The sequence below is a fragment of the Balaenoptera acutorostrata genome, chromosome 6 (assembly GCF_949987535.1).
Source record: "Balaenoptera acutorostrata chromosome 6, mBalAcu1.1, whole genome shotgun sequence".
NCBI lineage: Eukaryota > Metazoa > Chordata > Mammalia > Artiodactyla > Balaenopteridae > Balaenoptera > Balaenoptera acutorostrata.
Genome location: NC_080069.1, coordinates 23861017 through 23878575, shown reverse-complemented (window position 1 = coordinate 23878575; position 17559 = coordinate 23861017). Strand labels below are relative to the sequence as shown.

Here is a 17559-nt window from a genome sequence, read left to right as displayed (position 1 = left end):
ATGAAGAGCGGTCCCCGCACCGCGATGAAGAGTGGCCCCCGCTTGCCGCAACTGGAGAAAGCCCTCGCACGAACCGAAGACCCAACACAGCCAAAAATAAAATAAATAAAAAAAAAAAAAAAAAAAAAAAAAAAAAAAAAAAATTCACCAGTGAACCAATCTGGCCCTAGTGCTTTCTTTTCGGCAGGTTATTAATTATAGTTTCAAATCCTTTAACAGATATAGGCCTATTGAGATTGTCTGTTTCTCCGTGTGTAATTTTGGTGCTGGAACAACTGGACAGCTACATGCAAAAAAAAAAAAAAAAGATAAAGAAGATGTGGCACATATATACAATGGAATATTACTCAGCCATAAAAAGAAATGAAATGGAGGTATTTGTAATGAGGTGGATGGAGTTAGAGTCTGTCATACAGAGTGAAGTAAGTCAGAAAGAGAAAAACAAATACAGTATGCTAACACATATATACGGAATCTAAGGGAAAAAAAAAAAGGCCATGAAGAACCTAGCGGCAAGACGGGAATAAAGACACAGACCTACTAGAGAATGGACTTGAGGATATGGGGAGGGGGTGGGGTGAGATGTGACAGGGTGAGAGAGTGTCATGGACATACATACACTACCAAATGTAAAATAGATAGCTAGTAGGAAGCAGCCGCATAGCACAGGGAGATCAGCTCGGTGCTTTGTGACCACCTAGAGGGGTGGAATAGGGAGGGTGGGAGGGAGGGAGATGCAAGAGGGAAGAGATATGGGAACATATGTATATGTATAACTGATTCACTTTGTTATAAAGCAGAAACTAACACACCATTGTAAAGCAATTATACTTCAATAAAGATGTTTAAAAGATGTTTAAAAAAAAATGAATCTAGACAAAGACCTTACACTTTTCATATACATTAAATGGATCTCAAAATGGATCATAGAACTCAATATAAAATGCAACAGGACTTCATTAAAATAAAATAATAATAAAATAAAATGTAATGCCCCCAGTAAGCCTTTTTAGATTCTTAAATCATGTGTTTCTCCCTAATTATGCCTTAATTTCACCTGGTTTATACCTCTGCAATATTTATAAAAGAAATCTTGCATGTTATATGTACATGCCTATCAAGTCCATTGGACTGTGACCTCGTTGAGGGCTGGTAGGATGTGTCATTCATCTTTGGTGCCAGTTCAACATTTGTTCTGGTACAAAATAGTAAGTAGAACATATCCTTTGAATTGAACAATGCAGAGTTTTTGTTAATTTAAAATTCAGTTTCACAGGCCTACAATTACTAAATGGTATAGGGACACAAAACTCTTTATAACTAAAACATTCACGAGTACATTTATGAAATCAGTGTCCTCTCAGCTCTCCTTTGCTCATCATAGTGGAATTGATCCCCACCCACCAGGTCAGGTGTTTGATTAGTTCTTTTTGATAGGGGAATGGTGCCAATAACCACTAATCAAAACAATTGCAGTGAAGTTGATTGCAAGGGAAATAGTCCCATCAAAGGAGTATGATTAGACTTGGTAAAAGAGGGGCAAAGGGAAGGGAGAAGGAAAAGCAGAAGTGTACAAGCAATCTCCCCAAGTAAGGGGGAAGACCAAAAAGAAGGAAGAGTGGGGCAGTGGTGGAGGTTCTCCCCAGGTTCTCTCCAGGCAGACAGCGGGAACAAGCAGGGCAGGGAGGTGGTGGTGAGTAAGGACACCTCAGTGTTGTAGGTGTAAGGACACCTACAGTATGGAGCTGCAGGCTTAAACTTTCCAGAATAAATCTCAGCTTTGGATAGGAGCCTGTTATCAGACCCACCCTCAAATCACTAGGCACTAACTATCCTATGGAAAAGGGCAGAGTCCAAAATTTTGATTAAAAATAATATATGAGCTTAAAACAAATATAAGCCTACATATTTTTAACAGAGAAACTTAACATATCTACTAGATATTGGGAAATCTGAGCTCTTATGAACCCAAATAAAAGCAGGGAAAAGATAGCAGAGATACTGTTTGAAAGTGACCGGTTTTTTGGTGTGTATGTCCATGCAGGTAGCCCTTACTTTGTGTGCCCATGGTTTGTTGACTGGTGCACATTGTGCTACTCACAATTGCTCCTTGTCAAAGTATCATTTTCATAAATTAAACTCATGACTCTCATGCAAATGTAAAATGAGTATATGGCACAGATTTAATGAACCCATTAATAAGAGAACTGGCATGATGGTAGTGCTGATTCAAAAGAACTAAATGGGGTAGAAGCTTTTATAGTAGCTGGAAGAATTCTTAAATAGGATTACTGATTTTAGATAAAAAATAGCTAATGTTCTGTAGGGAAAATCAGCTAACATTCTGAATTTTGGAAATTGTATTTTCCATCAGAAAGGAATCATTTGCATCCCTACTGAACAGACATTATTTGTATTGCTATCTGACAGAAATCAAGGTACCAGTTAACATCAACCCCTTCAGAATTACACCATACCTTTATCAATAGTAAATAACAAGTTAAACAAAGATGCAAAGGTACATGCCTAGAGATTCAGATAATCCGCAGGCAGGCCTGATAATCAAACCCTAGCATAACTAAGAAAGAACAGGCAAAAGTCCCTTTAGTTTTTTTCAGGCTTTTGGATAATTTTCCTTAACACCATTTTACAAAGGTTTTTCTCTTCCGTATCTTACTGATGTCAAGGAGACTAGAATTACTGGGAAGGGTATTCTCAGATATATTGTCAAGTTATCCCATTGTAAAAAATACCAAAAACCAAAAAACTAATCTTGAAGCTATCCACATGATTAAAGAAAAACTATACAATTTTGAGTGAGAGCAGAAACTGCTCTTAGAAAGCATAGTATTAGTGAGTTCTTACAGGCTCCCAGGTAGCTACATCCTCAGAGAGAAGGAAGCACCAGAAGAGGTATTTTACCCATGTTTGGTCAATACGAGGGAGTGCAGCATTGCTTTTGACACAGTCTAGAGGCTGACATTGATACCATGCCAGAGACCCGTAAGCATGTTGTGCTTTCTCAAAGGTCTTCTCTGTGAGCTGAGCTGCCTTCGAACTTAGAACATGAATTTTATGGTTTTACCTTGAACAAGATTCTGGAAATAGTTTATAAAATAATATCTGCATATAGGCCTCACCTTGGAGAGAGCTCATTACATTCCTGGGCACTGCAGTGCTACCAGATATCATGAGAAATAGAGGCAGGACAAGAATACCAAGGGAGGGCTGCTCAGCATAGATGACTGATGTGACCATTGTGATGATTTGGCCAACTCCAAAGTTCATTCCCATGTCACCACTAAAACACATTTTCCCCTTCATTGCTAATGTCTGAGAGGAAATTTCTTTCCTCTACCCTCTTAGGTTTATTCTTAGGGGCCTGCAAAGTAAACTGACAAATGACAGAATAATGGAAGAAAAAACATAAATTATTTTAATTAATATTTTCTGTGTGAAAGAGTCCAACAGGAAGGAAGTGAAACTCAAAGAAGTAGTTAGACTTGGGGGCTTATATTCCATTTTTAAGAAAGGAAAGGGGGTTTGGAGGAAAGTGAGTAGGAAATATATGGGGAAACTGATGGGAGATAAGCACTATTTTCATAAGGTTTGTTTATGTAGACTCATCTCAGTGCCCATTCTCCACCTTTGGTGACAAGAGTCACTCTCTTCTTCCTGGTTCGGGAGAGGGGGGCCCCGGTCTCAGGGAAAATTCATGCCCTGCTTTTAGGGAGAAAAGGGGAGGGAAGATTTCTTCCTGCATCTGCTGATTTTCAATTGCTTTCAGCTCAAAACCATATTTATGCCAAAGTGGCTTTTTTTTTTTTAATTTATTTATTTTTGGCTGTGTTGGGTCTTCGTTTCTGGGCGAGGGCTTTCTCCAGCTGCGGCAAGTGGGGGCCACTCTTCATCGCGGTGCGCGGGCCTCTTATTATCGTGGCCTCTCTCGTTGCGGAGCACAGGCTCCAGACGCGCAGGCTCAGTAGTTGTGGCTCACGGGCCCAGTTGCTCTGCGGCATGTGGGATCTTCCCAGGCCAGGGCTCGAACCCATGTTCCCTGCATTGACAGGCAGATACTCAACCACTGCACCACCAGGGAAGCCCTCCCCAAAGATTTTTATTGTTCCTTTATAAACTTGCCCTCCCACCCCTCTTTGCTCTTCCCATCAACTGACCATTAGACATGATGCCATTAGACGTCAGGTTAATTTGCATATAGAATTTTATATAAATAGAGTCATACAGTATATATTGTTTTTTGCCTGGTTTCTTCCACTGCATAATTATCATGTAATTAATCCACATTCTTGCACTTATCTATAATGTATTTATTTTTATTATCGACTATTCTACTATATGGATTTACCACAATTTGTTTATCCTTTCACTTACTGATAAATATTTGTGTTGTTTCCAGGTTAGGCATTATAAATAAAACATTTGCTATCATTAATCTTTTTAATTTTAGCCATCTAATAGGTGTGTAGAAGAATACCATTGTGACTTTTGTTTGCATTTCCCTAATGACTATCATATAGAATAGCTTTTTATGTGCTAAATTGCGTTACATATATCTTTGGTAAAGTGTCTATTCAAAATTTTTGGCCACTTTTTCAAAAGGTGGGTTTTTAAATTTGTATTATTATTTTAAAAAATTAAAGTATAATGACACACAACATTATATTAGTCTCAGGTGTACACACAATGATTCAAAATTTGTATATATTGCAAAATGATCATTGCAATAATTCTAGTTAACATCCGTCACCATACATAGTTACAAAATTGTTTTTTCTTGTATTGACAACTTTTAAGATTTACACTCTTAGCAACTTTCAAATATGCTATACAGTATTATTAACTATAGTCTCAGTGCTGTAGTTTACATTCTAATGACTTATTTATTTTGTAACTGCAAGTTTGTACCTTTTGATCCCCTTTACCTATTTCATGCATACCACCATCCCCCACCTCTGGCAACCACTAATTTGTTCCCTAAATCTATAACCTTGTTTTGTTTATTTGTTTGTTTCTGTTTTCCTTAGATTCCACATATAGGTAAGATCATATGGTATTTGTCTTTCTCTATCTGACATATTTTGCTTAGCATAATGCCCTCAAGGTCCATCCATGTTATCTCAAATGTCAAGATTTCTTTCTTTTTTTATGACTGAATAATATTTCATTGTGTGTATACACTTTTTTTTATACATTCATTCATCAGTGGACACTTTGTTTCCATATCTTGGCTATAGTAAATAATGCTGCAATGAACATGGGGGGTGCATATATCTTTTCCAGTTATTGTTTTTATTTTCTTTGTCTAAAAACCCAAAAGTGGAATTGCTGGATCCCATGGGAGTTCCAGTTTTAATTTTTTGAGTAACCTCATACTGCTTTTCACAATGGCTATACCAATTTACTTTCCCACCAAGAGTGCAGAGGGGTTCCCTTTATTCCACATTCTTGCCAATGCTTATCTCTTATGTTTTTGGTGATAGCCATACTAACAGGTGTAAAGTGATATCTCCTTGTGGTTTTGATTCCCATTTCCCAGTAATTAGTGATATTGAACATCTTTTATGTGCTACCTGTTGGCCATTTGAATACCTTCTTTGGAAAAATGTCTTTTCAGATTCTTTGTTCATGTTTTAATTGGATTATTTGACTTTTCTGCTATTCAGTTGCATGAGTTCCTTACATATTTTGGATATTAACTCCTAATCAAATGTGTGGTTCACAAATATTTTTTCCCATTCCATAGGTTGCCTTTTCATTTTGTTTATTATTTCCTTTGGTGCTCAGAAGCTTTTTAATTTGATATAGACTCACTTGTTTGTTTTTTATTTTGTTGCTTGTGCTTTAGGTGTCATATCCAAAAAAATCATTGCCAAGATCCTTGTGAAGAAGGATTTTTTTATGTTTTCATCTGGGAGTTTTATGTAAGCCTGGTTTCAGAGCTTACATTCAAGTCTTTAATCTATTTCGTGTTAATTTCTTTGTATGACGGAAGACACTGGTCTTGTTTTATTCTTTTACGTGTGGTTGTCCAGTTTCCCCAGCACCATTTATTAAAAAGACTGTCCTTTCCCCATTGTATATTCTTGGCTCCTTTGTTACAAATTAATTTACCATATACATGTGGGTTTATTCCTGGTCTCTCTATTTTGTTCCATTAATCAATGTATTTTTTTTATACCAATATATATCATAGTTTTGATTACTATAGCTTTGGAATATAATTTGAAATCAGGGAGCATGATGCCTCCAGCTTTGTTCTTCTATCTCAAGACTGGTTTGGCTATTTGGGGTCTTTTGTGATTCCATACAAATTTTAGAATTTTTTGTTCTATGTATGTGAAAAATACCATTGAAATTTTGATGAGGATTGCACTGAACCTGTAGATTGCTTTGAGTAGTATGGACATTTTAACAATATTAATTTTCCCAACCCATGAGCACAAAATATCTTTTTCTTTGTTTCCTCTTCAACTTCTTTCATTAATGTCATAGTTTTCAGTGTACAGGTCTTTCACCTCCTTGGTTAATAAAAGTGTGGGTATCCTTGTCTTGATCCTGATCTCAAAGGAAAATCTTTCAGCTTTCCACCATGGTGTATGATGTTAGCTGTGGACTTGTTATATAAGCCCTTTATTATGTTGAGGTATGGTCCCTCTATACCCATTTTGTTGAGAGTTTTTCTTAAATGAATGTTGAATTTTGTCAAGTGCTTTTTTTCTGCATCTATTGAGATGGTCATATGATTTTTATCCTTCATTTTGTTAATGCAGTGTGTCACATTGATTGATTTGTGGATATTGAACAATCCTTGCATCCCTAGAATAAATCCCAGTTGCTCAGGTATGTGATTCTATTAATTACTGTAGAATCTTGTTTGCTAATGTCTTGTTGAGGATTTTTGCATCTATGTTTACTGTTCATCAGGGATTAAATCTTTGGGAAAGAAATGGGTGATCCAAAATGATTAGGTTATAAAACATGTTCTTATTAGATTCTTGTATTTATTTTTATTAGTAATTATATGAGCCATTTATTTATTTTATTTTTTTGGCATCCTTTTCTGGTTTTGGTATCAGGGTAATGCTGGCCGCCTAAAATGAGTTTCAAAGTGTTTCCACTTCTATTTTTTGGAAAATTTTGAAAAGGATTGGTATTAATTCTTCTTTGAATGTTTGGTAGAATTTACCAGTGAAGTCATCTGGTTCTGGACTTTTTTGTTGGGATATTTTTGATCACTAATTCAATCTCTTCTTGGTTTGTTCAAATCTTATTATTGGGTTTTAAGAGTTCTTTATATGTTCTTTATAGATACAAGTTCTTTATCATATATGTTACTTACAAGTATTTTCTCCAGTCCATGGCTCCTATTTCGATTTTCTTAACTCTGAATGCTTTTTTCAAAGAGCAGACATTTTTATCATGATGAAGTCCAGTTGATTGATTTTTTCTTTTATGTATTGTGATTTTAGTGTCATATCAAAGAAATATTTGCCTAACCCAAGTTTACAAAGATTTTCTCCTATGTTTTCTTGTAAAAGTTGTATAATTTTAGGTTTTACAATTAGGTCTACAATCCATTTTGAGCTAACTTTTGTATAAAGCGTGAGATATGAATGAAAATTTATTTTTTGTTTACACAAGGATCAAATTGCTCCAGGACTATTTGTTGAACAGACGATCTTTTCTCTACTGAGTTGCCTTTGTAGCACAAAATCAAAACTATTATGTCATGAGTTTTGCCCAAACCCAGTCAGATTCCCATCTTGAAAATCCACCTTAAACCACTGGAGTTTAGACCCCTAATCTTGTAAATATGTTCCCACAACTCCTGCTTCTGATAACTGCTAAGATTCTGCCAAGGTGGTGTTCTCACTCGCTGATGGAGGTTTAAAAAACTTAGCGGTGCTTCATGGAGAGATAACCAACTGACAAATTCCAACCCAATCTGATAATTTCTTTATTTTAAATTGAAATAATTATTTAAGAATGTGTTTAGATAGGAGATATTATACATAATTAGGGCTCATTTTTTCAGGTGTGATTTCACAAGGAATTTTTTTATCATAACTTAAGATTTACTGTTGTGAAAAATATTTGACAGTAGCTTTTGAAAAGCACAATTAGTCAAATTTGCACTTAAAATTATAATTCTTTTATTTTTAAATTAGAACTGTTTATCCTTTAATATTTAATAAGGGCTTCATAGGAGTGCTTCTCACTTTTATTTGTTTATTCATACAAAAATTACTTTTGGGAAACATTAGTTTGTAACACTGCAACAAGAAACTACAGGAACTATAGGACTAAAAACAGTAACATTTGGTCACAGCAACTCGTGGCAAACATAATATAAACTACGGCTTAGAGACCACGATGGTATAGATTAAATCTTTGGGATAGAAATGAGTGATCCAAAATGCATTAGGTTATAAAACATATTCTTATTAGATTCTTGTATTTATTTCTGTTAGTAATTATAAATATAAGCCATTTATTGAAGTCTCATGATATTTCTAGCCATGACCATTTTCCAGGAAGTGTTTTTATAAAATACACGTGATTTTATTCTCATATTACAAATGTGGATACTGAGGGCTTCCCTGGTGGCGCAGTGGTTAAGAATCCGCTTGCCAATGCAGGGGACACGGGTTCGAGCCCTGGTCTGGGAAGATCTCACATGCTGAGGAGCAGCTAAGCCTGCAAGCTACAACTACTGAAGCCCGCGCCTAGATCCCGTGCTGTGCAACAAGAGAAGCCACCGCAATGAGAAGCCTGTGCACCGCAAGAAAGAGTAGCTCCCGCTTGCCGCAGCTAGAGAAAGCCCACGAGCCCAAGGCAACCAAAAATAAAATAAATAAACATAAATAAATTTTTTTTAAATGTGGATACTGAGATTTAGAGAGCTCTGGTGAGGAGCAGAGCTCCAACGCCTTCCTTGTCTCCTATCCTGTTGGGCTCTGTACCCTCTCCTTCCCTAGGTCCACAGAGCCTCAAGTCTATTGAAACTGATTTGGTCCTCTCTTCTCAATGTCAACCTGCCTGTTTTCTTTGTTACTTCTTTGCTCTAATACACTACCCAGATCGTGGCTTGGAGGATTTGTATGCAGGGTTATTTACCATACACAATTAGGAAACCCCTCCCCGTGTGTTCTTCGGTCTCTGGCCATGGCGTTGGCAGTAGTCTGGGCTCACTCTCACTTATCACTGAGCCTCTGATTGGAGTCCTGGCGGCCGAGGCACTGTCACTCATGACAGCACAGCCTTTCTCCTTCGATACTTTCATAATCTGAAAATGAAATGCACATCTTTCACTGGTAGATTAGAAATAGAATTTTCTTCTCTACTTTTCGTTTGCAGACTAGGTTTTAAAGCCTCAAGTGACTGTGTGAACTTTATCTTGTCTCTGCCAGCTGTCTGCATCAGCAGCATGGTGTGACTTTGGTTGCCAGACCTTTCTCATGCTATCCACCCATCAAATGGCTTCAACTCAGGGTCCCAGGAGTGTGCTGGTTTCCTGAGGAACAAAATCCTATCTTCCAATAGAACGCTTACTTCCAGCTACTCACTGGCACATACAGAGTCATACAGAGTTTGTAAACCTAGCTTTTCTTCTTACTACTTGGAGATTAATCCTATAATGCCCTCATTCTTCCAGAACAATAGTTCTCCACATGAGAATTAAACAATTGCTTCTTTAAGCCACATTGAGCCACATCTGGCAGGAAATGTTGTACTGAAAATTGGAAGATCTAACTGGTGGCTGGATTTGACATCGCTGAGTCTTTTGTAATATTCTCTGCTTCATTTTGCTGAGAAATGAAAGTTTGCATTAGGTGGTCTGGAGTTGTGAAACACAAATGTGGACATATGGAAAAAATTCTCAAAGCTCTTTTTATTTTTCTTGAAGTGACAATATTGCCTTATGTTTAAATCCATTGAGTAGAATAATATTACTTATTTAAAAGCCTACATATTTTCAGCTTTATAATATCAGGCATGCCTATGGAAAGAAGCCTTTCATCAGAGAGGGGAAATAGTGAGTATTTAGAATGACAATTGTAATTTTAGCAGTTTAACTGGGACTTTTTATTTTTTATTATTTGGTTAAAGGGCCAGATAGTAAATATTTAGGCTCTGTGGGCCTGCAACTACTGAATGCTGCCACTGCAGAGTGAAAGCAGCCTTGGACTGTACTTAATGAATGGGTGTGGCAGTGTTTCAATGAAACATTGTTTAGACAGGAACAAAGCAGATTTGGACCTCATGCCAGTTTGTTGACCCTTACCCTAGAAAAAACTCTGAGTTTCACATTCTTTTTTTATATCCCCATGAACCTCCTTTTTAAAATCATCTGCCATCTATACCGTGCAGTGCAATGTTAGGTTGCCAGATTTATAGTTGTTGATTGTAAGTATGTCTCCCAAACTATATATTTATATGAAATTCAAATTATCTGGGCATGGTGTATTTTACCTGGCAACCCTATCCCAGTGACCTTTTTCCCACATATTCCACCTTAATTTGGAGCTTGATGTCCTTCCCTAGATCAAAATCTTCTTTGGAAAATGTCTGAAGTTCTTAAAGATCAGCTGAGGGGGAATTTAGGGCCACACTGCCTTTCCTACAATTGCCTTTGTTGCATGTTAGGAACAATAATGAAGGAAAAGGAACAAAGTTTTTGTCTCAGCCTAAATACAAACACATCTGTACTTGTGCAAGAGAGGTTTGGTGGAGCCGTAATTTCCTTTCCATTCCCTGAACATCTGCCCTGGTCACAGGTTACCTATTGTTTCTAGGTAAGTGAATCCTGATGGAGTCAACATGGAGGACGATATTCAGAGAGGTGGGGTCTTAAAGGGATATGATACAGAAGAGAACCTACCTAGTACAGAGTAAATGCTTCAGTGCATACATGTTCATTATCATTCCCTAGTCCTTTAACATCCCAATTATTTCAATTCATTCAATATAAAATATTCAAAGAAAAATTCTGCCCATATACTCTGTACTTGCTTAATAAATAAGCATCATTAAAGTTAAAATTTAGAAGAATGAGACTATACAAGTCACAAGATCAAGGTATTATTTCAGTCATTCTAAATGATGTTGGTATTTGAGTTCAAATTACATTGCACGCTGGCTCTGAAAGGGGCAGAATTATTTTCCAGAAAATGTTGGCAAAGATCTGCTAGGCTGTGAGAAGTTGGTTCTCATGTACTCTGGGCTGTGAGAGAACACTGTGTCTTTTCCCATAAACACGAGGGAAGGTGAACGGGCTCTGGGGACTTCTGATGGGGAAGATAATGAAAGGTGCCTTCGTACCTCAGCTGTTCAGCACCATTAACCTTCCCAGTAATTGAAACACACAAAAGGGGGTGGTAAGTGAGAGGCCTCCCTCTCGTCTATTACCTGGCAGGTACAATTACTTAAGCCTTCAAATAAAGGAACGACTTTAGGTTCCTTTTCAACCATTCTTTACAAACAAATCAACCAAAGCTTTTTGTTTTTTAACTCTAATGGTATAATCATTTCTTTCTTTTGATTTGTGCCTGTGGATTAAAGCATACCCAGCTCAATAAGGTGGGCATTTGTTATTTAATTAATGTAACTAATAAAGTCCACCATGTAGAAAAGGTTACAGCAACAAAAAAAAGAGGTCTTAAAGGTTTACCATAGGAGACCAATTTACGATTCAAAGTGGTTTTAGACTGACAGGCAAAAATAAGATTTCATTTTCCACATGGAAATGAAAAATACAAATGCAAAATTTTAATCTAGTTCAAGCTGAGGAATAACATCATATTGCAATGACAATACAAGGAAAATGAACCTAATCCTATAAATGTGTGTATGGACATGAAGGAAACTAGTTTTCATCAGTTATGTCAATGACATAACAATAGAGCAATGGAAGTGTGTGTGTGTGTGTGTGTGTGTGTGTGTGTAGGGAGTTGTTATTAACACTTCTCTATGCGAATTATACATGTACATATAAGAATGTATTTCTGTGATAAGACAAGAACATCTAGAAAAGCATTTTAAAAAGTAGTTATCTTTGCAAAAGCTAAAAGTTCCTATAATTAAAAAGCAAGTCATCCAGCTCATGTCACATACTCACAGTATCATCCAGTGGCATTTATATCAAAACTTGCTATTATAAGTTAGATTCTATTTGCTTTTGAATCTACTTGAATTATGCAGCCATTATTTGAGCTAAATTACAAAAATGTTAAATGTTTCTATTATCTAAATCAAGATGAAACAGAAAGATATTTCAAAGTTTCTGATACAATGTTTTTTTTCTTTTTTAAAGGGGAAGAGGAGGAAATGAGGAGTCTTTTTTTTTTTTAATTGATTGATTGATTGATTGATTGCTATGTTTGGTCTTCGTTTCTGTGCACGGGCTTTCTCTAGTTGCGGCAAGTGGGGGCCACTCTTCATCGCGGTGCGCGGGCCTCTCACTATGGTGGCCTCTCTCGTTGCGGAGCACAGGCTCCAGACGCGCAGGCTCAGTAGTTGTGGCTCACGGGCCTAGTTGCTCGGCAGCATGTGGGATCTTCCCAGACCAGGGCTCGAACCCGTGTCCCCTGCATTAGCAGGCAGATTCTCAACCACTGCGCCACCAGGGAAGCCCTCTGATACAATTTTAAGTGAAAATGGTGAGAAAGTGAAGCTGCCAGATGGCAAATATTTAATTTCTGCTCAGTTTTCTTCCATCACAAATACCCTGTGCTGGGCAGAGGCTGAGGTCTAAATGGTCCTCATTCTTCACGCTCCTGGATTCACCCTCTTTGACACATGGCTTTTCAGCTGCTTTTACTGAAGAGGCAGAATCTGTTCTCCTGACCCTTGATCCTGAGTTAGGTTATGAGATTTACTTCGGTCAATGGAATGCCAGCTGATGTGACACATGAAGATCAGAACAGACTTGTATTTTTCTGCTTCTTCTCTTAGTTCTGTGCCACCGCTGTGAGAGGTGCCTGGGTTTGTTTGCTGCGCAATGATACACAAGTCCAGTCATCTCAGATGGGGCCATTCTCCATCAGCGGACAACAGCCTCCCCAAGGCAGGTGCGCAGGAGACCAGAACACCTGCTGAGCCAAGGGTGTGGTCTTGAGACCCCTGAGCTCGGTAAAGTGGTGTCTGCCACTGAGGTTTCTGGTTGATTCACAGCATTATTATGGCAGTAAATAACGGATATTGCTGCTTATGTTTTTTAATTCCCATTTTTCAGTTACATTTCTATTTGGAATAGTGTGGTAAAGTAGATGTCAATGGATTCAATGTTTTTCTAGAGTTTCTGTATTCCTTTTAAAAAACAGCTTTGAGATATAATTCACCTACTGTACAATTCACCTACTTAAAGTGTCCAATTCAATTGTTTTTTTGTATATTCACAGAGTTGTGCATTCATCTCCACAATCTATTTTATCAATTTTATTGATAAAAAAAATTTTGGAAATTTTATCAATTTCCAAAAAAAGAAATCTTTCTTTTTCGAGCCTACAAGTCTCCCATCTCCCACAGCCCCAAGCAAACACTCATCTACTTTCTGTCTCTATAGGTTTGTCCTTTCTGACATTTTATATCAATGGGCTCGTATAATATATGGTTCCTTATGACTGACTAATTTCACTCAGAGTATTTTCAAGATTCCTCTACATTGGAGTACTTCATTCATCAGTACTTCAGCCTAAAAAAATATCACTGGAATTATGGAATAAACTTAATCCTTAAGGGTGTATTTTTTTAATTATCCAGCACTATTACGAGTTCTCAGTCTTGTTTTCAATTTAAAAAGACTTTTAATGATAATCATTAAAATGCTTATGGCTGAATTTAGATTCAATTCTGTGCAATAAAATCAAATTGGTTATAACACAATAAAGGCCGTATATGAGAAGCCCATAGCTGATGTCATACTCTACGCTTTTCCTCTAAGATCAGGAATAAGAGAAAGATGCCCACTCTCGCCACTTTTATTCAACATAGTATTAGAAGTCCTAGTCAGAGTAATTAGGCAAAAAAAAAAAAAAAAAAAAGAAATCAGCAGCACCCAGCTGGAAAGGAAGAAGTAAAATTGTCAATATTTGCAGATGACATGATATTATATATAGAAAACTCTAAAGACTCCACCAAAAAAAACACTGTTAGAACTAATAAACAACTTTAGTACTGTTGCAGAATACAAAACCAATATACAAAAATTGGTTGCATTTCTATATGCTAGTAATAAAACAATACCACTTACAATTGCATCAAAAGAATAAAATACCTATGAATAAATTTAACCATGGAGGTGAAAGACCTGTACATTGAAAACTAATAAGACACTGATGAAAGTAACTGAAGAAGACACAAATAAATGGAAAGATATTCTGTGGCTCATAGATTAGAAGAATTAATATTGTTAAACTGTCCATACTATCAGAAGCAATCTACAGATTCAATTCAATCCCTATCAAAATTCCAATGGCATTTTACACAGAAACAGAGCAAAAAAATCCTAAAATGTGTAAGGAACCACAAAACACCCTGAATAACCAAAGCAATCTTAAGAGAGAACAAAGCTGGAAGCATCATGCTTCCTGATTTTAAGTTATATTACAAAACTATGGTATGGTATTGGTATAAAAACAGGCACATGGATGAATGGAGCAAAATAGAGAGCTCAGAAATAAACGCACACATATATGGTCACTTAATTTATCACAAAGGAGCCAACACTATACAATGGGGAAAGGACAGTCTGTTCAACAAATGGTGTTGGCAAAACTGGACAGCCACATGCAAAAGAATAAAACTAGACTACTACCTTACACCATACAAAAATTAACTCAAAATGGAATAAAGACTTGAATTTAAGACCTGAAATCATAAAACTCCTAGAAGAAAACATATACGGTAAGCTCCTGGACAGTGGTCATGACCATGATTTTTTGGATATGACACCAAAAGCAAAGGCAATAAAAGTAAAAATAAACAAGTGAGACTACATCAAACTAAAAAGCTTTTGTACAGTAAAGGAAACCATCAACAAAATGAAAAGGCAACCAATTGAATGGGAGAAATATTTGCAAATCATGTATCTGATAATGGGCTAATATCTAATATATATAAAGATCTCGCACAACTCAATAGCAAATAAACAATCTAATTAAAAATGGGCAAAAGATCTGAATAGACATTTTTCCAAAGAACACATACAGTTGACCAACAGGTATAGGAAAAGATGCTCAACGTCACTAATCATCAGGGAAATGCAAATCGAAACCACAATGAGATATCACTTCACACCTGTTTGTATGATTATCATCAAAAGATAAGAAATAACAAGTGTTGGCAAGGATGTGGAGAGAAGGAGACACTTGTGCACTCTTGGTGGGAATGTAAATTGGTACAGACAGTATGGAAAATAGCATGGAGTTTCCTCAAAAGATCAAAACTGGGACTACCATATGATCCAGCAATTTCACTTCTGTGTATTTGTACCAAGAAAATGAAAACACTAACTCCAAAAGATATATGCACACCCATGTTTATTACAGAATTATTTACAATAGTTAAGACATGGGAACAACTTCAGTGTTCATTGATGGGTGAATGGCTAAAAAAATGTGATACACACACTGGAATACTATTGAGCCATTAAGAAAAAGGAAATTTTGCCATTTGTGACAACATGGAGGGACTTCGAGAGCATTATGCTAAGTGAAATAAGTTAGAGAAAGATAACCTATGGTCTCACTTATATGAGTAATCTTAAAAAGAAAAAAAAGGAGCTCATAAATACAGAGAACAGATAGTTGGTTGCCAGACTGGGGGGGTGGGGATGGGGGTGGGAAGTAGGTGACATGAGTGAAGGGGGTTCAAAAGGTACAAATTTCCAGTTATAAAATAAATAAGCCACAGGGATGTAATGTATAGCATGGTGAATATAGTTATTAATACTGTATTGCGTATTTACAAGTTGCTGCAAGTAAATCTTAAAAGTTCTCATCACAAGAAGAAAGAAAAAAATCTGTGACTGTGTATGGTGATTGATGGTAACCAGACTTACTGTGATGTTCATTTTGCAATACACACAAATGTCAAATCATTGAATTGTACACCTGAAACTAATACAGTGTTCTATGTCAATTATACCTCAATAGAAAAATTCTTAGGTCAAGATCAGATGTTGATTTTAATTTTAAATTAGAAAAGGACTTTTAAGGATACACTCAACTCTGCCTCCCTCTTCCTACCCCAAAGAAGTAAAGAAAAATTGTGACCTTTTATGCCTTTCATAAAATTAGAAATTTTGTTTAAAGGGTATAATATATCTCAATTTAAAAAGTTTAAAAAAAAATTTTTTTTTCCTGGACACTCATGTAGTTGATTCTGTGAATTTATCCTTCTTTGTGATATGATAGAAGGAAGTTCTAGAATCTCCCTTTTCTCTATATGTATGCACCTCAGCTGCTGCCATCAGTGGACATGTGTGCAAGATGATATTGGAGACTGTGGTGCTTGAATTGGGTAGAATGCTGGACAGCTGACTCTGCACTTCATTTTAACGTTAAGCCTCTCTGATTCTACTTGTGCCAGAATGTCAGGAAAAGTGTGTTGGTTATGTGCAGTCCTGTGAAATGTTTATTAAGCACTTTTGGAAATACCATGCAGTATTGCTTTTATACTTCAAGTTCTTAGTTGTGGTTTGTTCTATCTTAGATACCAGTGTTTGTTAGTCCCCAAAAGTCCTCCTGGGTTGAAATGGGCTGAATTGGAAAGAAATATTATAAGCAGATAAGGTAGGGGGTCTATGGAGAAAGAAAACCAGGCATGGCTTTCTGGGCATAAGAGAACACCTATTAATTTAGTACAAGCCATTTTGTGATCTAAGCCTGGCCAGAGTGCTTGCCCTTGAACAGGTCTCAGTAATTAAGGATCTTAAGGGAAAACAAGAATGCTGACTGTTATCAGGCAAGAGAAGTAGCACTAGTAATAATGTATCAATTGTAAAGACTTCCAGTTCTGTTTCCATGGTAAAGATTAGCCTGAAGCACTCAACCACCAGGTCAAAAGGAACCTAAGGGATGATGGCGTTGACCTTTTCTGATCCTCCGGATTTCAATCAACTAAAGCCTGGGCTCTGCCTACCTCCCAAGCCCTTTCATGAATATACATGTACCCTTAGCTTAAAACGTCCCCAGTTTTGCTGCTTGGGGAGACACTGCTTTGGGAAAGCTCCCTGGTGTTCTACTTACTTGCTGCAAGTAACAAATCCTTCCTTCTCTCACTCTTTGTCTTGGTTGTGTCTTTTGGCTCGACACCCACCAAGAGGCGAACCTAGTTTTTCGGGTAACAATATGAGGCTGACTATTCTCTAGCTGAGATTTATGTAATTAGATGCATAATCCTTTGGTGGTTAAAACCAGGGCTTCCAAGGGCTAGTTATAGGGAACATAGCTCATCAGAGATAACCTGCGAAGACACTGTGCAGTGTGTTTTTTATCACACATGTGACAATCCTTCTCCCTGCAGTCTGTCTCTCCA

The 17559-nt window shown here is 36.9% G+C and overlaps 1 protein-coding gene across 2 annotated transcripts in view; it reads left to right on the top strand.

The window, feature by feature from the left end:
• Positions 1 to 17559, top strand: part of LOC103017183 (contactin-associated protein-like 3) — a 250501-nt gene that overhangs the window by 32273 nt on the left and 200669 nt on the right. The window contains exon 3 of one of the 2 annotated variants that reach the window (XM_057547774.1): positions 6792 to 6861. The exons of the other annotated variant lie outside the window; for it this stretch is intronic. Coding sequence (XP_057403757.1) covers positions 6792 to 6861 — 70 coding nt within the window. The remainder of the gene's footprint in view (positions 1 to 6791; positions 6862 to 17559) is intronic. 2 annotated transcript variants of the gene reach the window in all.